We start from the raw sequence: 25,193 nt of genomic DNA, 5'->3' as shown, positions 1-25,193 counted from the left end.
CATCCAAAATGCTACTACATGGCTGCACCAACTCAAGTATCTTTAGGTGTTTTGCAAGTAAACAGCATGCCCTCTCTAGCTTCAGACTGTCATTACAAAAGGCTTATTTTATAGATTACATGCACACACACACCCCTACCTGTTTGTAAATCTGTCCTTTTTGCAGTTCATTAATTTTATCCCAAAGCAACACACCTCTTTCATTCACTTTACGAAATGGTCTAAAAAAAATAAAAGTTGAACAGCAATCATACAACAGTGAAAATAATGCCAATTAAAGAGTGTATGCATGAAAGCAGTTCTGCAAAATTCCTCCCAAAATCAAAAAGCGCTTGCAAAGTTACAGATTTCTACAATGCCTGAACAACTGGCTTAAGTTTCAGAAGAACAGATGTGGCATGAAGATAAAATAGAGCTTCTTAGGATTAATGAAATGCATCGTCTGTTTTTTGTTTGTTTAAAGATACAGAATATCTAGATAGAACAGACTAGCAGGTATCGTTTTAATTAATTTTGCTGCAATATTTAAAAAAACATTTCCACAGGGAAGATCCAGTTTAATGATTCATCATCATTTTACAATCTCTTTGAAGTCACACAGTGACAGCTATTTAAAGATGTTGAAACAGCAAACTATACATTTGAAACTTAATCTGACAACTGGTCAATCCTTAATTCAGATGCTCTCAGACTGATCAGACAGAGCTTTAAGAATGAATGGAGATGGACTAGTGATTTCCTGCTTCCACCCTACTCCAGGGTGAAACAATATTCTTTTAACATGAAGAATGTTTTTGGAAAGAATTATGTCCAAGAACGGTTAAGCAGACATAAATTATTAGTGGGGGGGGGGTTTACAGCTGTTTTAAAGTGTTGCTTTTTTTGCTCAATATGGAAGGATTCTCCCCACACCCATTTTAATTTGTGTGTGTGGGGGGGGTGTATAAATAACCTGGATCTAGATGACACACTGCAATATGCTTTATCAGTTCTATTTTTAAAAATTTCGAAACAAAAAATGCCATAAATAAAAAAATACAAGATTAGCATGCACAACTGCATTTGATGGTATATATTGCCCTGTCCCTTCCATGCCTTGATGTAGTTTTGTGCCCAGTCTACTGAACTGACAAGTAGCAGTGGCATGCTGGAGAGAGAGGCCTGACCCTGCACCATAGACAGGCACACAGGCCCTTCTAGGGGGTGGGGGGTGGGTGAATGCCATAATCTACCAACATCATAGCTGAAGGTACTCACCTCCTTTTATCATTGAAAAAGTTGGGCTTGTCAGCTTGGACAATGACTACATCAAAGAGATCCCGCCAGTCTTTCCCGACTATGAACTTCATACCTCTGTCCCTGCAAAGATCAGCCCAAATATCAGAAGTACAAATGTGACTAGACTGCCTTTTTAAAAAAGTGACATTTGACAGTCATCATTGAGATTAAGCTTTTTTGGTTAAAGCCATGTACGAAGCCAACCACCTACACAAAGCTGCTAGGACTGTTCGTGATGAGGAACATCTTCTTGCCATGATCTGCCAGCTTCGCAAGCACAGCACGCGTCTGCTCAGCATAACAAATGTATTTCTCTAGAGGGAAGGAAGGTTGGGGGGAAAAACAAGTTACACAAACTAAAGCTGAAGACCTTCTTTTGCTATATTCATTAGCACATTAAGGATTGCTTGTCATTTCCAGTCACGATTGTAGCATCTGAATTACAATAGCATCAGTAAAATTTAAACAGACTTGGTGATTTACCACAGAAAAGATTCATATGGAAGGGAACAATTAGCAGGGGTCATTTCCTGCAGGAGCGCACAGGAGCGGAGCTCCGGCAGTAAGGAGCCCAGGGGGTGGGCACATGCAACAAGCCCCGCAACCTGCTCCCAGCAGCCCTCCCCCCCCGGTCCCCGGCCCAAAACAGTCCAGTGGCACCTTTAAGACCAAGTTTTATTCAGGTACGAGCTCTCCCTCCTCTGCGAGGACAGATCTGCACGTCCCCCCCCCAATAGCTAGCAATCCAAAACAGTCCAGTGGAGCCTGAGTGATGGGTGTTGCTTTCTGACTCACTTCCGGTGATGTCAGGGGGTGTGGCATATGCAAATAGGTTATGCTAATAAGTTATGCTAATGAGCTCCTGCACCTCTTTTTCTACAAAATGACCCCTGACAATTAGCATCCATAGGCTTAACACACCTACAAATATTACTGAAGACCACATCAGATAAGATTTCTCTTGTATGCAGTGTTGCACTCCTATGGCTGCACTCCACAAGCCTGTTATAATACTGAGGGGTTTCTTAAGTACAGCACCTTGCAAATCAAACGTACATGGCCCCAATATCAGTTCTGCTGGCACAGAAATGTTGCCTGCATTTTGGCCAGCACATTGACAATAAAGCATTTTATGTTAATTGGGGTAACTGCGAGCAGAAAGGCTCATATTTATGGAGTCCCTGATATGGTTGTTCCTAAAATCAGATGTTAATTCTTAGAAACTAGACCTTGGCCTCTAATGGAAGTCAATTACACTTACATGGACGCCTGGACCACAATATATCTAGTGTATTTTTATCTTGCCTTTCCTTCCATGGAGTCCAGGGTGGTATATATACAATGCCCTTCCCCATTTTATCATCACAACAATCCTGTGACTTAGGCTGGTCCGGTCACTTTCTCTCAGCTTAAGGTCACCCGACAAGTTCTTATGGCTGAAAGGGGATTTGAATCCAGACCTTCACAGTTCAATACTGTAATCATGACATGACACTGGTTCTCAACTTGCCTTGCAGAGGTATATGGGCTGCAGTTAGTCATGGCTGAGGAAAGAGCTCTGCATTCAAGTGCTTAGGAATAGTTCTAAAGCTTTGAAATGGTGTCAGAAACCAGCTTTCCGGCAAGGCCAGTGCTCTAAATAAAGCCTGGAGAACATTAGGAGGAGTTGTATAAGGAAACAAAAAGTTTATATCTACAACAGACTGGAAACCTGGATTCCAGAGACAGCATGACTTTCTGAAGCATTTTTAACTGCATACTATTTCTTTTTTGTCTAAACATTTGAAAGAATACCTTATGTGCTAAGACATTAGAACTCTAAAGCACCAAGAACAGTTATATTGCTAATATTTGGTGTACAAGATGAATTGCAGGACAATTCAGCACACTTGTGGTTTGTCATACATTTGTTATTAAAAGAAGGGTAATGTCTCCTGATTCTTGCCTACACTAGCATGAGGGAATTAAAGGTCCCTCATGAGCTAGCAGCATGTAGTGATTACTTGGACTCTGGAGATCCAAATTTAAATCCCCACTCAAGTACTGAAATTCACTGGGTGATCTTGAGCCAGTCATACTCTCCCTCTTCATAATAGAAACTATCACATCAGGCAAAGAATCTAATGTTAAATCAACACTGGATAGATTTCAGTTTTGGAGAGAACAGCTGTGATCTACAAATCACTTACAACAGCATACTGTTTATAACAGTCAAGGCAAATAGAGGATAGCATCAGATGTTCAAGTAGTACCAAAAAGATTATTTATTTATTTATCAAATTCATACCCCGCCCTCCCGGTCAAGGCCGGCTCAGGGCGGGGTATAAATGCAAGCAACTTTTGCATCCTCATTCAACGCTTCCAGTACAGCACCCCAAAATGATAACCTACACATTATTCATTCATCTATTAAAACATATCCCGCCTTTCCTTGTAGTTCAAGGTGGCTTAAAATAATAGTTTAAACGTTTCCAGTTAAAACCAAAAATAAAATAGCAAACTCCAAATTCTTGAGGGGAAGATGCACAAGTTAGAGGCACTTCCAATAGATGTGCATCTGCCTCATGGAAAGATGCAGAACTCCCCACTGTGTGACTTCTTCAGAAGTGTGAACTTACAAGTCTTCTTCAGGACCTTCTGCCTTTAAAAGGCACATGCTAGTCAAAGATGACCACTTCCTGCCACACTGAACATGCTTCCCCCACAAAATCCTGTGGTGATCCTGTTCCATAAAAAGGTCTCCTTCATTACCTCCTACTGGAAAGAAACTGGAGCCCTTTAAAAGTGATGTGTATTTGGAGAGGGTGTTTGTATGTAGACACAGATTGGCAACCACATTGCAAAGAGTGCTTGTGAAAGCCCAAGATACCACCTACTATAATAATGATTCTAAAACCTTAAGCATGAGAGGAAAACAAAGCCCCTCTCCACAAAAACCCCATTTGTGCTTACCAATATCTGCTTCAATTGCTCGGTACATTATTCCTTTGATGTGGACATCTCTGATTGAGTCCTGGCATGGAGATGAATGCAAAACAACAGTGAGGTCTTTGGCTTGTTTTATATAAATATTCTGGCTAGCTGCCAAGTGGTCTAGAAAATAGGCAGAGAACACTACAAAATATGGCAATGGCACTGGTGGGAAAGGATGCTTCCAGATTTTAGAGAAAGGAACAGCAGGAGAGACAGGCAACCAAGAAGATTAAATTCCATCATGTGGTTTTCTCTGCAAGTGTTTATAAACCACAGCTTTTTGCTGCTGGACTCCACATGCTTTATTTATTTAAAATATAAATAGCTGCCTTTCTTCCATACAGAGGCCAAGACAACTTACAACATAGGTAAAATACATTAAATATATTTGAAAAAAAATTATAAAAAAACAAAATTTAAAATCACAGTTCTGGACTGCTTAGTAAACTTAACCAAAGGCGTTACAGTCTTCAGAGCAAGATGACACCCAGTCAAAGTCAATGGTTGTATGTTTGGAAGCAAATTTTCTCAGACTTGATTTAAACACAATGCTGGCAAGGTAAAAACACTTTTCTGTGGGACGTCACAATTGCACCGCATCTTGTTAAAACTGGTCTGTTACTTGTGCAAAAGCACAAGCCTGATTTTGCCAGACATTTCCCACACACTCTCTCATGTTGCCAGTAACCCAGATTTTTCTAACAAGGAAAATACATGACCTATTTTTGCCTCCCAATAATTAGTCCTCTCAGAATTTATAGAACATCTACAAATAGGGTAAGGTATTAATGTTTAGCATATTACATATATTTACCATATGTTTAGCATATTACATACATTACATAGCATATTACATATACATATTAGGTTTATATATACACAGAGGCACATACCTCCCCATTAGTTTTTCAACAGATTTAGAATTGCAGGAACAGGATGGTTAGCAAACAGCTAAGTCAGCACACTGAAAGATGTAGCTGACAATGAGAGAAAATAGCTTCATATTCAATGAGAGAAGGTCAAATGGATCAGTACCTTCACATCTTTGTAGAGATGAACAGGCTCATAGTCTATGTTGCTTTTCAGGAAATACTCATTTACGCAAGACAGGAGGGTCATCTCAGGTAAGGAGAAGATATCCATGAACTGCTTCATGGTGTTACCTTGCGAACTCTGCAAACAACCACACGGGACTCAAACATGTGCCATAAAAATCAAGAAGGTTTAACAAAACTTAGCTATTTACTACTTGTATTAGAGGTCTGTAGACAAGAGGAGACAGACAAAACATGGACTTGAGGCTTCATAAGTGATGCAAGAATGACTTATGTTGAGGAGTGACTCACATCTTAATGATCCTTGTATCTAATCAGCATGAGTAGCTCCCGTATGGATCAAAAACTCTGCACAATGGAGACCACCAGGGCTAGGATACAGGTTTCCCCAAAGCCAGGACAGAGTAGCCAGAAAATAGCAATGAGCCCTAACATGGGCCCCATGTATGGTTACCAACCTCCAGGTGTGGCCTGGAGTTCTCACAGAATTACAACTGATCACCATACTAGGAAGATCAGTTCTGCTGGAGGAAACAACAGCTCTGGAGGAGGGGCTCAGTGGCATCACAACCCTGCTGAGCTCCTTCCCCAAATCCCACTCTCCCCAGGCTCCATCCCCAAATCTCCACACATTTCTCGGCTCAGAGTTGGCAACCCTGTGCCCGTGAACATCCTGGTACCCACTGATGTGTTTCCTGGCACCCACTTGCATATTCCCAAAAGCAGAGGGCTAATCTTTGCTTTCCTTGACCTCACTGGAGCAGGGTCTGCAGAGCTTTGGCCCTGCAGGGAGTGCCCATTTAGAAATAGCTAACCTCATTACAGGAGGATGCTGGCTTAGAACCTCCCCCCCACAGCAGGCTTTTATGATTCCTCAGACTTCCAGGAACTCTCACGAGTTCAACATAGACTAAGTCCCCTATACACAGCGGCACAGACAGGTAAGTACACAAAACCTATTTATGTTGTCCTATGGAAACTTCATTTCATCCAAGCATAAAAGCTTGTCCTTTTACCTTTCCATAGAAGTCACTCATTTGTTCCAAGGGGACATGGGATCCATCGTACATGGCAATGACTTCTTCATCTGGGACGACACTCAGTCCTCTGGCAACACCAATAACAGCTTTAGTGCCAAAGCCAAGCAGAACATTTTAGGTAGCTCTCCCATGGCAATATGGAGATTCTACACAAGAGCCCTTCCGGTTTTCTCTTTTTATATAAAGCAATGGGCCAGCTTTAACTATTCAGAATATGTCTGTCATTAGCTGACATCAGGGATTGCGCAAGGAACACTATGTCCTGCCAACCAAGAACAGATTGCACCTCTTAAGTTTGCATTTCTTCCATGAAAATTAATTATCCTTTATTATTTGAGGTACTCAGCTGTAAGAATGTCAGGCTTCCCGACACAAAGCAATCCCCCCCCTTTGTTTTATCATCATTTTGTAAATGAAGAGATGAGATAGCATTCAAAACCAGATTCCTTCTCCACCTCAATAGAGTTCAGCCTGACTTACAAGTACAGGAAAAATTCTAAAGTACAATGAAAGTCATGATTAGAGCTGCCACTCTGCAATTAGCAGGGGGGGGAGCTAACAAGCATCTGCTTAGCAAGATTTAATTCCTGCTTCCTCGCAGTTGTAAGGAAGTTGTCAGCTTGGCTCTTCTTAGGCTGACTGGTTGCACAAAGACATCAGGAGGGAAGCTGGAGAACACCCCCCCCCCAGATATTTCAAAAGCATTTGGAAATATTTCATTAACAGCTGGGGTTTGTGTATCTGTTGCTGTTATTCCACATAACTGCAATATTTCTTTTTTTGCAGTATTTTACTATTTGTAATGGATCTGTCCAATCAGCCCCACCTCAATGGCAAGCAGACGATAACGGGAGGCTGGCCTTCATAAGGACGCTTGCTTCCATCCTACTGCTTGGCTCCAAAGCCCAAAGCAGAGGGAAATTTGGGCTGATTCCCCCATCCCACTTTGCTGTCCGTTTTATTTATTTATTTGCCTCTCCAGAAAGATGCCTAAAGCAGCTTACAAAATGAAAATAATAAAACAAAACATTAAAATATAATTAATTAAAACGCCAGCAATTTGGGGGGGAACAGCAGGGGGGATCAGCAGAAATCATCTTGCCTTCCTCCTTTTGGAATTAAGTGGTAGGATACAAGAAGAAGAAGCCATTACAATCTGCAGCAAGATGTACCCATATTTACATATATATATATTAAAAAACCTTCCTCTAAGGAGCTCATGATTTCCGCCACCACACACTGGGTGATTTCCCACAAGCGCTTCTCCGCGCTCATTCCTCTCTTTTGCCCCGATGGTATGTGTCAATTTCACACAAGTGTCTGCGCGGCCCCATTTTGCCCCGCAGCTTTGTGCGATTTTCCCCGCGTCTACTCAATCCTCAAAAAACAGGATTGAGTAGACGCGGGGAAAATCGCACAAAGCTGCGGGGCAAAATGCGGTTGCGCAGCAGCTTGTGTGAAATTGACACGTACCATCAGACCAAAGAGAAGAGTGAGTGCGGAGTAGCGCTTGTGGGAAATCACCCATTGTTTTCACAACAATGCTGTCAGAATAGTGAGGGGGAAGAGACTGGCCGTGCATGACTGGCCCAACTGGTGTCACCCAGAGAGCTTCATGGCTACATGAGGAATTAAATTCTGGTCTCTCGTGTCTTAGTCCGACAGTACTATGGCATTACGTTGGCTCTATTAAAGATCTGTTTTACTTTTTTCCTATACAAACCATCTTGCCAGAATGGATGAGTCATCCCCAAGAATCTATTTAATGCACAACTTCAGTGACAAGAAGACTTAACAGACTGAAGGCCAGACTACATGTTACAGGGGGCTTGTTTGTTTTTACACAGGAGCTGCAAAGAACAGCCTTTCAAAGGTCCACCAGGGCACAGTATGGTCTGGTACCACAGCATGGGGGAGGAGTAGATGCTCTTGTCTTTCCACCCTTGCTGTTTTCCTAAGCTGAAATAGCCCTAGGGTAAGAGGAGTTATTTGCCCCATTTTGGAGCTGCACATAACGTGCACAGAAAAGAAAAGACATAATGGGTGGTTTGACTCTGAAGGTCTTGGGTACTGAACATTTTAAGCGACGAGAAGGCCTGAAGGATAGATTGCAACTTATTTAATAAAAAGCTGCGTACCGGGAAGCATAGAGTTCTAAAAACAGATAGCCAAAAGCCTCAGTGACTCATCTTTTCTGGAAGTTAAACATAATTTAACAAATTATGTCTTTTGGATATAGCAAAATCCTTGCTTAAATTTAAAAACAGTAAAAACCTATCAAGTCTATTTCCTACTGACATTCAAAAATTAACACAAAAAAGGGACACTGATGCAGATCAACAACTAAACAGTGAAGTATTTTTAGCAGTCTTCCTGTACAATTTAACAGCTGGAAGCAAGGATATTAGTCAGCACCACTTGGCCAGCCAGCTCTCCTCAGACCGCAACCTGAAGAACAGATTTGATAGGTTCAGTCAATAAAAGCATCTAACTGCACTTAGATGTTCTCTCCAGCAGAGGACTGTGCAGCACGAGAGCCCATCTGATGGGATTACACTGCTACCACAGTGACCCTCAAGTATTCCATGCCCCCACCCACAACGAAGAGTGGGCATAAATGCAGTAACAGTTTGACTCACCTGTACACAGTTCCCAGCTGAATATAATGAAAAGCATCAATCTTCATCAATAATGCCTTAAAAGAAGAAGAACAATAACACATTTCAGGTGATATTTTAAGGCCTCAAAGAGATTTGGAACAACTACGTCAATTATTATATGATTTAGAGCAGGGTATCTGCAATAAACTCTACTCTCATTAGAACTGGAACACATCTTCCAAGGTGGGAAAACCACAGAATGCAGCCCAGTACATACCACACAGCCAGCAGCAATCCTAACTCATTAGGGTTTTCAAAGATGACAGGACTACTAAATTCCATTTCATCTTAGGAATCAATTAAAGACAGCTGCTCTAGGAAGCCATGCCTCTCAGTCTGCAAGACCTGAGCAAGGCCAAGCAACAGGATGTTTTGGAGGCCATAAATTCATAGGGTCACCATAAACTGGAACCAACCTGATGGTACCTCCCTCCCTCCCTCCCTCCCTCTCTCTCTCTCTCACACACACACACACACACACACACAAAAGTATTTCAACCTTTAATGATTAAACAGAACAAAAAAGAATTATGAAGTAGCTGTCACTTCAATCAGGATAAACAGCTTATTTTGACTACTTTTCTATAAAGTGAAGGTAGCCTCTTTGACCAAGGCCGATTTGGCATTTAAACACCGTGCAAAGAGCTAGGCTTTATGACCGGCAGATGTATGCAATGTAAACACTGCTGAACTTACCACTTTAGACTGCAAGAACTACAGACAAACACGCGCTCATACAAAACACAACATGATCAAACAGAACCTGTACATTCAGAAAAAAAGCCCTTCTTCAGATATGCGTTCCACAAAATTTCTGACATGGGGCACCATTCAAATATTTGATCCCCGTACAGCACATTATGCAAGTTCGTTGGTCAAACAACTTACTCCAGAAGGCCAGGACAGCTAACAGCTGTGGTTTGGCACCCAGCATGAATGACACTTATTTAAATTTAACAATTTAATAAATAAACTATATATGCCATATACACAGGAACACAGTCCTGCATCTTTTTCAAGCTTCTCACAAATAATGGGCAAAGAAATAAAGCTCTGTCTCCTGACAACACAGAATAAAGCATTAGAGAAGGCCAGTGATGATATATTACATCTATGGTTCTCAAACTGGGGGTTGTGATGCTTTCACAAGAGAATTGTGAGACCAGGGTGCCCTGACCTGGATCGCCCAGGCTAGCCCAATCTCGTCAGATCTCAGAACCCACGCAGGGTTGGCCCTGGTTAGTATTTGGATGGGCAACCTCCAAGGAATACCAGGGGCATGACACAGAGGCAGGCAATGGCAAACCACCTCTGAAATGCCTCTTGCCTTTAAAACAAGTCTAGCTCACCACCTAGAGGTGCATAATGCTAAAAGAGCTACAACTTCTGGCTGCCAGACAATCTTATGATATCCTGGCTATACTACACACACTGCCATATGATAATTATTATTATGTATTAATTATTTGTGAGGCCAGGAGGAAGGGGGACTGGGTCAGCTGGAAGAGGTAGCTCTATAGCAAATTTGGGCTTGGCTGTGGTGGAAAGTGCCATCAAGTCACTGCAAATTTATGGCGACCCCATAGGGTTTTCAAGGCAAGAGATGAACAGAGGTGGTTTCCCATTACCTGCCTCTATGTGGTGACTCTGGACTTCCCTGGTGGTCTCCCATCCAAGTATTAACCACACCCAATCCTGCTTAGCTTCTGAGATATGACAAGATCAGCCTAGCCTAGGGCATCCATGTCAGGGCTTGCCCCTCTATAACATGCAAAATGACCATGAAATACTGAGCCTGTTGCTCAGAAAATTGATACATACCAAATATTAAGAATTAAATAAACTTGTTCAGTTTTAACTCATGCAAGACACCTGGATTTTATGTTGGGGTGGAGGAGTGTAGGGTAGAGATACTGTGCATGTAGGTCCTGAAAAAGAACTAAGTTTAGAAGGCCTCAAGTTTAAACACCACTGTATTACACACAGCAGAAGTTCCTAATGGAATCATTTATACTTACTCGGTGTACATCATAATGAAGCCCTCTTATTGCAAAGTTGGGATCGTAATCGTATTTCCGTATTTCTGCAGGATACTGGCAGGATGAGAATTAAGAAGTCAGCTTAAAAATTGCAGAATATCAAGTACTCTTATCCCAGATAACTACAACAGGTCTCTAGTCATCAAAATGTGATATTTTGTCCACTTTGCCACTGTACAAATACCATTTTTTCCCCTAAAAATATAAGGCCCAGAATTAATGTCACTTTTTGTAAAAGTTTGAAACAATTCATGGTATGACAGAGCTCACATCTACCTGAAGATCAGCCTGCAATATTCCACTGAAACTGGACATTAAGGATGCCAATAAACATCTGACTCTCTTGTTTTATGCTCTTAACCAGGAAACTGCATCCTGATTTGCTAAGCATATTATTGTGGTGGTTGAGCAAACAGAACACAAGAGGGAGGGAGATAAATGTTCTGCTGTTCCCTGTGGTTTTGCACAACAAAGTACATGGTACAAAATCGTGATTCTCTCAGATATTTTCCTTAAATGTTCTAACCCTTACAGTAGTAAAAATATATATTGGTGGCCTAGAGTTCCTGACTTCTCCCTTTCCCTTTAATGGGAAAAGGGTACAGGCACACAGCTGGCACTTCCAATGAAGACTCCAAAGGAGCCCTGGTATGCACAGAGGTAGGGGCTACAATACTCAGAGGTTAAGATGCTGAGCTGCAGACTGGAAGGTTGGTAGCTCAGCAGTTCAAGACCCGAGTGGCACGTGACAGAGTGAGCTCCCATGTCTGGCCCCAGCTCCTGCCAACCTAGCAGTTCGAAAGCAAGAAATTGCAAGTAGATAAACAGGTACTGCTTCCATGGGAAGGAAACAGTGTTCCGTGCACCTTGGCGTTTAGTCATGCCAGCCACATGACCACGGAAAAGTCTTCGGACAGCGCTGGCTCTTCAGCTTGGAAACTGAGATGAGCACTGCCCCCTAGAGTCAGATTCGACTGACTTTTGAGCAAGGAAAACCTTTACCTTTATATGAGGTATGTAAAAACCTGGGCAGTAGGAAGCAGCCCACTGATCATGGTAAGTGCCTTTATGGTTCACTGAATGGGGCAGAACTTGATCTTCCGCCTGCCTACCAGCCCCTTCGTGGGCTTCTAGTGGTGTCCCCGTACTGTTCCAGGCTCACTTCTATGAACAAGGAGAAGGGGGGAGAGGAAGATGGAAGATGGCTTACCCAAAATATCTCCAGTTTTATCTGGGCCATCCAGCAGGGCTTCAGTGGCCGGGTTATAGCTTCCAATTGAAAGCACTGACTAGTACAGCGGTTTGTAAAGCCAGTGTTTTTTTAAAAAAATGACTCCCTACTATGGATCATTGTGTTACTGTGATCAGCTCTCATGGACCACAGGGTCACCCCCTTCTTCTACCAGATGTTGAGCTGGCAGGAAACTGACAAATAGCTGAGATGCAACATCTGTATGCTGCAGCCTCCCCTCCCCCCAATTATGCTGCAGTGCATCTAACTCACTGAAACAGTTTGTGTAGCAACTGCAAACTCAAAACGGGACAGGCCTGTTTTGCCACAAAACACAGGGATTTGTTCATAACAGGAGCTTAAGTACTCTGCAAGCAAAATAAATACACTAAAAAAAATCACCACCTCCGCATATTTTAAATAATATTGCAAAGCATGTCCTTTTTATAAAACGGATCAAATCACTCTCAACCTCACTCCTTGTATTGATGGAAGAAAAGCAGCTGTGAAATTTTTCCTTTCATAGAACAAGGAAGAAGAGCAAATTCACAACCCCCCTCCTGACAGTAGCGCCCCCCCCCCAAACACCTCATGCCAGTTTGTCCATAACTTTGTCCCTCAATCATCAGCCCTGGATTTCAGTCTGCTCCAGGAAGAGGAAAGAACCATCACTACAGATGCCTTTCACTCACCGTTCATAGGAACTAACCCTAAACATTCTCATGTTTTGATACTTCTTCTGTATGATCATAGTATGTACCCTAAATGTAGAGCAAAGGATATCAACATAACACTAGGGGTCTTTCATTCACTACTGGCAATAAACATTAGCAACAAGATTTTGGAGCACTCTAGCAGCCCCGATTATGTGCAATGATCTAATTTCCTATTTACTCCAGAGATATTTATAGGCACACATATGTATATATATAGCCATTGACCTTTGGACTGCTGGATGTTTCTAACACAGCACTGAATTTTACACTCCGAACACAATCCAGGTAGTAGAAAGAAAAAGTTCATATGAAGCAGCATAGAAGAGCAAGAATATGCCTTTGAGACATAAAGGGCCCTTTGAGACCGTAGCATTAGAGCAGATGCAATACAGGAAAGCAACTTGTATGGCAGTCCATTCAGCTAGCAAATCTTATAGCCTGGAAACAGATTGACAGTCTAAGTAAGATTTTCTACTATGAACTAGCTGCATTTTGCATACAACCATAGCAATTACATTCGTGGACAAGCCACAGAGTGGGGGCAAAGGTTGAGGTTTTTTAGAATGTCAAACTATAGGGCATTTCCTCAAAAAGGAAATCTGAATTTAATACTAACATGAAAACCTGTGCTTTGGAAGAAGCTATGTATTACATGTAGTTCCAACAATATTTTAAGTCATTTTTTCCCTTTCTACTGATTTCCCTTTCTACTGATTTCAGAGCAAGGGGGTTTAACCCCTTCATCCTTTGTTTTGTTGTAGGAATACAACATAAGGAGTAGGCTGAAAAGCCCTTCTCCTTCACCTGCAACAGCTGCTTACTGGGCTTTGATGGTACTTGGGTTTTAACTATCCTGCTTGTGGAGGTTCTGGCTGTTTTTAGATTGCCTTGGGTTTATTGTAAACCACTATGAGCAACTTGGAAAGTGCCTCAGTGGGGAGAGTGGGGTATAAATCCAATAAATAAATAAATTTAAAAAAACACAAGAGAAAGTAATCATGGAACTATAGGCAGCACAGTTCTGGCCTTAATCTCACATCTATCAAAGATGAGATTAATGATGTATCTGAGGAAGAGTGCGTGCACACAAAAGCTGATACTTTGAATAAAACTTTGTTGGTCTTAAAGTTGCCATTTAACGCAAACTTTCTTCTGTTGCTTCAGACCAATATGGCTGCCCACCTGGATCTATCAAGGCTGATTATGTAGAGGACTGCTTCTATGTTAAAAAAACATAGACGATTGACTTCAGAGGGTAAGTATTGATAAGTGGTTCAACATATGCTATATTTATTATTGTGGCATTCCCACTGGACCTGGGACTAAGAAGACATCACTGGTACAAAATGCCGTTCTGTATCCCACTAGGATCATTCCCAAAAGCTCATACGGGGGACTCTGCACTCCAACTTTATGTAGTTAAACAACTTCACAGCAATATACTCAATGCTCAGCTTATGCCTCTACCAAACCACATGAATATTTACTTCCTGTTTTGTGAAGAAACACTGTTTTGTCTGGTATCTACCAACCCTCCAGTCTGTAGCATCCTGACAAAGCTACTATTCATAAACTTCATATACAGCATAGGGGATGATGTAGTCCACTATATATGAGTTACTGTCAGTTAAAAGTTGAGACATATATGCACACTCCAAGGGTTTTAATAGTCATGGTCAGGTATGTATGTTATTAGGTTTATCTTATTTAATTGTAATTCATTGAGTCCTTAATTAATAGAAATTAATTTCTCATTGAAGTAGCTTTGTCATATACTACTTTTGTAAAAAAATGTTATTGAATCTGCACTTCCTGGATGTGTGTGCTTAAAAGTTAAAGAAAACTTTTCATACAGCCTAATTCTTTTGTCACACAGAATATCTGGAATGTAATTTAAAAAATCAAATAAAATCTTTATGTAGTTAAACTGTTTATTTTTCACATATAAATTAAATAATTATATTCTTTATTGATTTTCAGGCCTTATGATCAACCTGTCTTAGCTTTAACACATGTTTATATGTCAGTGTGCATGTATACAATAATCTGACCATTGAGGAAGGCGTTGGAGGCTGAAACACTTTTGGTCTTGTTTTATTGGTTCAAGGCTCACTCTTAACCTAGAGATACTGAATTGTATCATGTTATATAGATTCAGGACTTCTTTGTTCAAATATTTGCTACTTCAAGGGCGGAATGTGCCTACATTTTCAAAGTATAGTTTTAGTGCACCTTGCAATACATGTATTTTTAAAACTTATTTCTCATAAAATAAACAAAAATAAACCAGTTCTAAATACCTTCTATACACATAAAATAATCAAGATATAGGCCTTACCCGATGTTCATTGATCAGCAGATCCCGAGCAGCATTAAAGATCAGTGTGTGTAAATGCTTGGAATAGAAGACCAGCGTGTAGTCATAATCAAAACCGTAGATTTCTATGTCTGAGAGACTCATTTCATTGTTGGAAAAGATTGCATCCGGATTCAGCAAGTTACTCATTATTGAAGGAACTAGCTCTGTGGAAGAAATGAAGAAAAAAAATCAAGCTCTACAGGAAGAATGCGAGGTATCTATATAATAATTCTAAAATAGGTGTTGGATCCCCAGGCATTTGAAATAACTCCACGTTTGGATCAAAGTAAGGTTTATTTCAAAGCGATGGTTCAAACAGGAACAAGGACATTGTTAGGAATAACTGCTAATACACATGAGCAACATAATAAAGAGATTTGAACCAGGTGAGGGCCAATGAGCCCAGTTCCTGCTGGCGGGAATAGAACTTAGAAACGCGCGCCCATTTCATGGGAACATAACAGTTCTACACAATCAACACAGGTTCAGTTCACAGGCTAGATACCCATAACAAGCCGAGCGAAGCACCAACTCCCACCACCAGCTGCATGACCTTGGCCAGTTCCGCAAAGTACAGAGTAAGCATAAGGAAGCAAAAGAACCAGGGGGGGGGGAAGGTTACAAGAAGCGTTAAGCAGGTAACACCAGATACAATGGCAGCTAGCTGACAATAGGACACCATGGCAAGGAACTGTGGACACATGGTGCTTTTACAGTGCTAAAGCTAAGCTTGAACAACACCTGCTTTGGAGAATGCCAGAGGATCGCTTATGTTTTTATGCCACCTTTCCTCCAAGGAACATAAGCACATATGATTCAAATATAATTGGCAGAGTCCCTTTTGAGTCAATTTGGTATAGTGGTTAAGAGCAGCGGACTCTAATCTGGCGAACTGGGTTTCCCACTCCTGCACATGAAGCCAGCTGGGCAACCTTGGGTCAGTCATGGTTCTCTGAGAACTCTCTCAGCCCCACCTACCTCACAGGGTGTCTGTTGTGGAGAGAGGAAGGGAAGGCGATTATAAGCTGCTCCTAGAATACTTTGGGTAGTAAAGAGCAGGGTATAAAAACAAACTCTTCTTTCTCCCACCTCTGTATCTCTTTCCATTCTCCGGGTAGGATTACCAGATGTCCTCGTTTTAGAGGACATGCCTTCTTTTTTTGGTGTTTGTCCTCTTTTGATCTCTTTTTAAAAAACGAATAAAAATGTCCACTTTTTGAGTTGGAAGGTTAGGAATATTCCTAGTTAGTAGCAAGTAAAGGTAAAGGTTTCCCTTGCTCAAAAGCCAGTTGAATCTGAAGAGCCAGCACTGTCCAAAGACGTTTCCATGGTCATGTGGCTGGCATGACTAGAGGCACACAGAATGCTGTTACCTCCCCACCGAAGCAGTACCTATTTATCCACTTGCAATTTCTTGCTTTTGAACTGCTAGGTTGGCAGGAGCTGGGGTCAGAGACGGGAGCTCATTCCGTCATGCAGCACTCAAGTCTCAAACTGCTGAACTACCGACCTTCCAGTCTGCAGTTCAGCGTCTTAACCACTTGAGCCACCGCAGCCCTAGAGTAGCAAGTATCACAGCTTAAATAGTAGGTGGATTTAAAATGAGATTTGTTGTACTGATTGGTTGTTTAAAGTAGCCGGTCGTTAAGTATGTCCTCTTTGTCACTTTTCAAAATATAGTTACCCTAAGGCTAGGACCACTTTCATTAGGCTGCTGTAAAGATAAAATGGGTAAGCCCTGTGGCATAGATGGGGGGGGGGAACAGAGTGAACTGGCCCAAGTACCCACTGGGTTCCATAGAAAAGGGGGGAATTTGAACCTCGGTCTTCATCTGAAGTCTTCCATTCTGTCCACTACACTACATTAGCCCTAACAGGTCATACCGTCAATCTTCTGTTCAGGTTGAGGTGAACTCCTCTGTTTCATGTGTTGCATTTAAATCTTCCTTTTCCTTTGGGCAACTTGGAATAGACTCTATGAGCATGTGACTAGAAATGTTGAGGTTCAAATTCCTCCACTCAGTCATGAACCTCACTGGATGTCTGTGGGAAACTACACCTTACAGGGTTGTTTTATTTATTATTTATTTAATTCATTTACACCCCTCCTTTCTCTTCAATAGGTACTCAAACCAGCTTACATCATTCTCCTCTACCTCACTTTATCTTCTCAACAACCCTGTGAGTTAGGTTAAGCTGAGAGAGTGACTGGCCCAAGGTCACCCAGTGAACTTTCATAGAATGAATGGGGATTCGAACCCGGGACTCCCAGATACTAATATGATGCTCTTAACCACTAGAACACTTGTTTCAGAATACTTTTATGACATCCCTTTGATGTAAGCAGGATTGCCACAAAACAAGTGGCTGGTGGTGGGTGCACCATGGTTCTAGTCATCATGCAGTCATGGATCAGGTCGAGCAAATCCCAAATTCAGTAAGATGGCAAACTGTTACAGACTGGAGGCAAGCTTCTCTCCATAGATAAATTCAGCACCAGCCCAGAATCTTGTCACAGACTTATGCTAGAACAATGATTGCATAGAAGGAATTCCCACATCTTGGTCCAGTCCCAGGCTGATTCAAAGAATGTAAAATTATTCTATGATAGACCACTGTATAAATATGCAGTAAAAAAGTGGCTGGCAGACTGAAGCCAAGAAAAAAATTCAATTCATTAACAGGAATCATTTGTAATTAACATCCATTAACAATCACCTCACGTGAAGGATTCCCTTAATAATTCCCAGACTTTTGGCTTTCTGCTTACTACGTAAAACAGAACAGTTCAGGAGGGCATTTTTATAAAGGAACAGGGATACATTGCAACAGAATGATACAGGAAGACATTTTGATAGAGAGATCAGGAATGGGGACTATACTATTAATAAGTATTATCTGTTGCTGTATGTTTTCATCTTACTCTCACTGCATTATATTTCTATTTCTGTAATACCGCTTTTTGCACTGTTTAACATGCCATCTTTAATACTTATTTTGCCTTGTTTCAGATTTCTGCAATCCTGAAATTTAAAGCACTTTATTATTATTAATAGTATGTTGGTTGTGATTTGTGATTTTATCGGATTTTATAAATTTTATGTATGGGCTTATGCCTTTGTAAGCCGCCCTGAGCCCGCTCGCGGGGTAGGGCGGGGTAGAAATACCTGAATAAATAAATAAATAAATAAATAAATACATAAATACTGACCAATATTATGTAATCCATCTTGGGTCTCAGTGAGAAAAGTGGACTATAAATAACAAATAATTATAAAGCCATTGTATTTTCTGTTTCTCTAAACTAAGAATTTAGTTTTAACATCTATCCCTTTGCACCTCCCATCCCCACTTTAACTGCTTCTCTATTTTTCAGAATAATTTCTGTGCTGTGTAAGGACAGCAAACCTGATTTCAGCATACAGTCAGGATAATTTAAATTCAAATTGGAGATAAGCCATAAACATATCATCTCATTAAGCTGCTTTACACAGAGTTAGGCCACTGGTTTCAGTATTACAATCTCACTGGCAGAAGTTTCAGGCAGAGAAGTATCTTTAACAGCTGCTAACTGTGGCCCCTTTGCTAGAGACGCCTGGAACTGAACCTGGGACCCTGTGTACACCAAGTAGGTGCTCTGTCATTATGGCACTGCAGAGAAGAGGCAATAGTTAATATGGATACCCAACTGTTTTCTTGTCACAACTCTAGTATAGAAATCCTTAGTGATTCAGAGATGACTGCAAGTGAAAATATTCTCATTTTACACAGGAAAAACATTCACTGAAATTAAACAGACAGCAAGCCGAATTAAAAAGAGGCAGTTTTAGTCTCATCTACAACAGATTCTGACCTCTGAATTGTTTCTTTAAGGACACATTAAACTCAGTTGATGAGGCCAGCCTCTTTTACAGTCATTACCTATTGAGCCATGTGGAATAAATATATATTTAATATATTTAACACACATACACACAGAGACAGAGGATTTACCCCAAAGGAAGATCATGCCAAATATAAGAAAAGCCCCATATAAATAAAGGTTACCTGAAAAAGGTTTTTTTATAACTGTATATCCCAATACCCTAGCCTAGCCTGATCTAGTCAGAGCTTGGAAACTAAGCAGGATTGTCCACAGTTAGTTCTTGGATGGGAAACCAACAATGAAGTCCAGGGTTGCTATGCAGAGGAAGGCAATGGCAAGCCACCTCTGTTCATCTCTTGCCTTGAAAATCCCATGGCTGTGGGTTGCCATGAGTGCTGCAATTTGATAGGACACAATTATTATTGCCCTGACCTGGATGGTGCAGGTTAGCCCAGTCTCATCAGATCTTGGAAGCTAAGCAGGATCAGCCCTGGTTAGTACTTGGATGGAAGACCACCAAGGAGGTCAAAGGTTGCTACACACAAAGCCAGGCAACAGAAAACCACCTCTGTTTCTCTCTTGCCTTGAAAACCCTACAAGTTCACCATAAGTCAGCTGTAACTTGATAGCACTTTCCACTACCTTTAACTTTTAGTAAAATTTAAGACACCCTCTTCTTTTTCTTGATGCCACTGGGTCAAAAGGATATGCATTTTTAAAAAAAGCAGAACACACAACCCGGAACCGTGCAACACTTTACCACCTGAAAAATTGCACATACCAGGGAAGCAGTGTTTTGAAATAGCTGCTAAAAAGCACAGGAACATTATGCATCTACCTCACTTTGGCAAAGAACAAGGTTTGTACTTGTGGCTGCAAATGGAGAACCGAGTTTGGCAGAGAGCTTAACATACCGTAAGGAATCTTAAAGCTCTAAGCTAACCTGAAAAAAATGTATAAAATCCTGCTAAGACAGCTCAGGCAGCAGAAGTTTAGTCACTCTTTTTTCTCTTCCCCCAGCATCCTGATTCATTTAAATTCTTTGAGTCGAAATGACGCATGTGGCAAGCAGCCAGCCAACGAATAAGGGGGAAATCTAAGTATCTACAACAGGTTAAGCCGTAAAAGCATTCCTTTTCTTTGCTGCCTCAACCTCCAGCAAGAGGATAATTGCAGATTTTTCTCTTTTTTAAGGAGATAATCCACAAATATGCTTTATCAGCACCATCAGAACTATTAAGGACAGCCTTTTAAGCCCACTGTCTAAATAAACTTAACCACCACTATGAGGGGTCAAGCATGCTTGGAAGGTACACTTTCCAGCCTGTAATCTTTAATGCTCTGACCTGGATAGCCCAGGCTAGCCCAATCTCATCAGATCTCAGAAGCTAAACAGGTTGGGACTGGTTACTACTTGGACGGGAGACCACCAAGGAATACCAGGGCCTCTACACAGAGACCGGCAATGGAAAACCACCTCTGAACATTTCTCGCCTTGAAAACCCAATGAAGTCACCATAAGCCAGCTGCGAGTTGATGGCAAAAAAAAAAAAAATCTTTAATGCAAAATGTTAGCCTCCAATGATAGCAGTCAGTAACTAATGGGTCCAAGGCCACGTATGACTCCCATCCCAGGCACGCAGCCACGATCAACACATCCTTTCCCCAGTTGCCAGCCTAGGAGAATTGGAGGGAGGGGGATTCTTATCACAAGACTTTCTAGCAATCTACTACTACATGGAGATGAAATGTTGATCTGTTATCCCAACCTCGAAGTACCCTCCCTAGGACTCTGTGAGGAAATCTATGATGGAAATCTATCCATCATATATACAGAACAGAAAGAGGTTGCAAGTTGGCTCAACGTAAACCCCGAAACTACATGATACCTTGTTATTATAACCAAACAAAATGACATAAAATAGTGTGCCATTTTGGCCAGTCCTCATAAAAGATATTATACAGTCAAAGATTTTCACAAGGACTTTTATCCAGCACAATTCATGTCTAATTGTTTTCACAGGTTCCTAACCTTATTCTTGGTGAATACTGGCATAAATTAAACTGTGCATATCTCCTAGCACAAGTGTGGACTCCCAGCCTAGACCTCTTAACTCCATCCTACCCTGCCTACACAAACTTTATGCAATACACAGGTCACTTGTGCTACCCAAGTAATCTATAAATTACGTGATCTTCGACACCTCTATGATAACTGACAGACTGGATCTGTACTGCAGAACGTTTTTAAGCCTGGTGTAGGTAACATATTGAGAAAGACCATTAAAACAAACACCAATAGAAGCTGTATTGGAATGAGAGCACAGCTTGGTGGTTCAGACTCTGTTTTGCATAGAGGCTCAAACCGTGGCATCTCAAGCAGATTTCAAACTGCAGGTGCTGGGAAAGATCTGTTTATCTGGGGCTCTGAAAAGCTTGCTGCTTGTACTGAGCTAGGTGGACAAAAGGTCTGACTGGACACCAGGTTTGCAGGTATATCTTTGGACTACTTTGTAACTCACTATGTATAATGTAGCCTATGTGGAGTGCCGCCCTGACCTGGATGGGCCAGGCTAGCCGAATCTTGTCAGATCTCAGAAGCTAAGCAGGGTCGGACCTGGCTAGTATCTGGATGGGAGACCTCCAAGGAATACCAGGGATGTGACACGGAGGCAGGCAATGGCAAACCACCTCTGAACCTCTCTTGCCTTGAAAACCCTACAGGGTCAGCTGCGACATAATGGCCCTTTCCACCATTTATTTAGTTAGTTGGATTTTCAGCCCGCCCGCCCTCCCTCCCTCCCTCCCTCTGCACTGCTTGACATAACTGACATAGCTTTTTCCACTCTACCACCATCAGTTGTGTCTCCAGCTACAGAATAGCTTTGCACAGACCGTATAATGGCAGATTGATAATGACTGCCAGGAGTTGTCACTTCTGTATACAATTAATACATATCAAAACATGCAAAATGACAGTGATGTTTAGCTTCACAACTGCTTTACTGTTCTGGTTGTTATGTAACAACAAAGTTGCAGGAATATAGTTTTAACATTCTTACGCCAGTACCCCCAGGCTATTCTACCACCAAGAAGGAAACTCCACTGGCATATTCTTAATGTTACAGAACAGAAGATAGAATTTACTTTTGAGTTAAGTGTTCTGCTCCATGGCACCTGGGGGGAAAATCACCAGAAGCAACAGCAAGAAAAACTCTATGCATAAGAAAACAATGACTTAATTATACATTTCTGTCTTCTTGTGGAAGTGCCACATCAACACATTTTCAAGCCTAGGTAAAAGTAGTTTTTCTCTACAGCGCTGCACTGCATTAGAGTGTTTCCCTTTCAATGACAGTTTAATTAAAACTTTATTGCACTTCTTGGAAAGGCAATTATTAGAATGATTCACAATTGTTTAAAACAAATTAAAGAGCTGCAGCTTAGGATAATGAGCTTCCAATACTAATTCAGTACCTGACTAATTGTTTTACTAGATAAAATGTTCTGCTGCTCCCAAGAGATCAGAGGACCAAAGCAAATTATTATCAACAGAGAATACAGAAGGTTGCCTGAAGATAAAACACATATCAAAGATATCCAAGCTAAGAAATACCACTAGTGCCAAGCAATGTTCACTCTAAACTGTGGATTCTTGTGAGCAAAAATTCTACTTTGTGAGCTACTGGCATTAAAGTTGTGAGTGAGCAATTTGGCTACTGCATAAATTAGTCTGTTCTGGAGCCATCCTTCCTGAGCTAAGACAAAAATGTGTGAGCCAGAGGCTAAAGAACTGTGAGCTACCTCACACTAACTCAGCTTAGAGGAAACACAGGTGCCAAGTCTGCTTCAAAGATTCTTCTATCTCACAAAGATATAAGAAGTCTGAAAAGTGTAGAGGCCGCAAAGTAAACCTACTTATAGATAACGCTGATCTTTATAAAGAAAGTGATAAGCCAATGAAGATTATGTACGATTCTGACAAACCTATTGGTTAATAAACTCTGTACCTGCATACATTGGTAAGTATTTAGCAACTGTAAAGATGCAGAGAACAGTATTTCCCCCAATAACTATTTTAGCACCATTAAAATAATAGGAAGATGGTATAAAAAGTGAAACATTAATTTCACTAAACATAACAGGATTCCAATGGCTCCTCAAAGATTACCGAAATATTTTCCAGCATAAAGGGGGGGGGGCTGTGAACTCTGACTGACAAAAGGTTATGCTGGAACAAATTAGTCTTTAAGGTACCACAGGACTCCGGCTTTATTTTGCTATTATAAACTAACTAGGAGTAATGCCCATTGTGGGAAGAAATACAACGAGATCTAGAAGGAAGCTCCCGATGAGTGTCCCGACTGTGGCTGGTGGGGCGGAAGAGGGAAGCGGAAAATGGAGGGAGGCAAGCCATGTTTCTTTCCTTCTACTTAGCTATAAGGCAGGGCTGTCTCAAGTCATTTTGCTGCCCCAAGTGGGTAGAATAGGAGGACAGCCCCATGGTAACAGATATGGTTCTCTCCACCTCTGACTTATTTTTTGAGGGGGAGGGGGGTGTTATGCAGTGGCAGCTAAGGTAGAAAAGCACCTCCTCCTGTGCCATGTTTTCTGGGTTCCAAGGGTCTGGAAAGTAGTTCCATAGCCGATTACACGGTTGCCAACTCTGGGTTGGGAAATACCTGTAGATTTGAGGGGTAGAGCCTGAGGAGGGCAGGATTTGGGGTGGGGAGGGACCTCAGTAGGGTATAATGCCATAGAATCCACTGCCCAAAGCAGCCATTGTCTCCAGGAGAACTGATCTTGGTCATCTGGACATCAGTTTTAATACCTGGAGATCTCCAGGTGCCACCTGGATGTTGGCTTATGTTAATTTGGGGCTATGCATTCACAGCTAATGTAGAAAAGCACCTCCTCCTGTGCCACGTTTTCTGGTTCCCAAGGGTCTGGAATGCCATAGAATCTACTGCCCAAAGCAGCCATTGTCTCCAAGAGAACTGATCTGGGTCATCTGGACATCAGTTTTAATAGCTGAAGCCCTGACTGCTACGTCACATTGGCTGTCATACAGGGGCCATCTCAGCAGGATATAAGGACACAGAGTCCACCATTTTCTCCAGGGGAACTGATCTCTGCCATCTGGAAAGCAGTTGTAATTCTGAGTGATCTTTAGCCCTCACCTGGAGATTTGCAACCATGGTTTCCCCCAACAGACACTAAGGGGAAATTTATTTTACCTCAGAACATCAACAGCAAACTGTTTAGAATGTTAGAGGGAAAGGCCAGTGAGGCCGCATATGCAAACGACCTCTGTGTTCCGAGGCAAAGGCGAATCAAGCCACATATGCAAATGACCTCTGTGTTATGAGGGGGGGAGAGGAACAGCCAACTGTTTAGAATGTTGGAGGCAGGACTCAGGCAAAGCAGCCAGTGGATAGGGAGACCCTCTGAATGACAGATCAGAGAGCGAACTGATTTTGGAGCATGTTGGAATGTTCAGGGGAGTCCATGACCAAAATAGAATTATATATACCGGAGGATACTGTTACCCATCTGGAATTAATTTTTGTGTCAGTCACTACAGTTACTTTTAGTACTGAAAATTATGATGCACTGTAAAGTACAAGTATTCTGTCCCTCTGCTGTGATTACTGGGTTTATCAGATCCCATGCAAAATGGGATTTTCAAAATTATTGTTTCTGCTAAGAATGCCTATAGAGGACCCAAATATCTTTCTCTAAGCACGTACATTGCTGCAAACAGAATTTCCCCAGCGCTAGGCTCATTCCCTTTGGGCTGAACTACAGTACTGGGACAGTTTTAAAGCACTTCTTTCTTTTCCCCCTTATTCCCCTCAAAACAGGGGTAAGTGTGAGTCCAGGGTGACATTCTTAGCAAGAAAATGTAAGGGTATGAAAAGGTTACAAAGCCCCACCCAGCAGTTTCAGCACTGAATCTGGAAGAAAGAAAAAAAGT

At 41.6% G+C, this 25,193-nt stretch overlaps 1 protein-coding gene across 2 annotated transcripts in view; it reads right to left on the bottom strand.

Moving 5' to 3' along the window:
• The window catches only part of NT5DC3 (5'-nucleotidase domain containing 3), a 52,268-nt gene that overhangs the window by 17,338 nt on the left and 9,737 nt on the right, over nt 1–25,193 (bottom strand). For both annotated transcript variants that reach the window (XM_015422661.1, XM_015422653.1), the window contains exons 2-10: nt 15,331–15,515; nt 11,025–11,099; nt 8,986–9,041; nt 6,323–6,413; nt 5,287–5,424; nt 4,231–4,291; nt 1,490–1,592; nt 1,258–1,359; nt 140–221 (exon numbers count right to left, since the gene is read on the bottom strand). In XM_015422661.1, the coding sequence (XP_015278147.1) occupies nt 140–221; nt 1,258–1,359; nt 1,490–1,592; nt 4,231–4,291; nt 5,287–5,424; nt 6,323–6,413; nt 8,986–9,041; nt 11,025–11,099; nt 15,331–15,515 (893 nt within the window). The remainder of the gene's footprint in view (nt 1–139; nt 222–1,257; nt 1,360–1,489; nt 1,593–4,230; nt 4,292–5,286; nt 5,425–6,322; nt 6,414–8,985; nt 9,042–11,024; nt 11,100–15,330; nt 15,516–25,193) is intronic.

This window comes from Gekko japonicus, unplaced genomic scaffold (assembly GCF_001447785.1).
Source record: "Gekko japonicus isolate JY-2015 unplaced genomic scaffold, Gekko_japonicus_V1.1 scaffold1164, whole genome shotgun sequence".
Lineage (NCBI taxonomy): Eukaryota > Metazoa > Chordata > Lepidosauria > Squamata > Gekkonidae > Gekko > Gekko japonicus.
The sequence above is the reverse complement of the archived record's forward strand: the minus strand, read 5'-3'. Positions and strand labels throughout refer to the sequence as shown.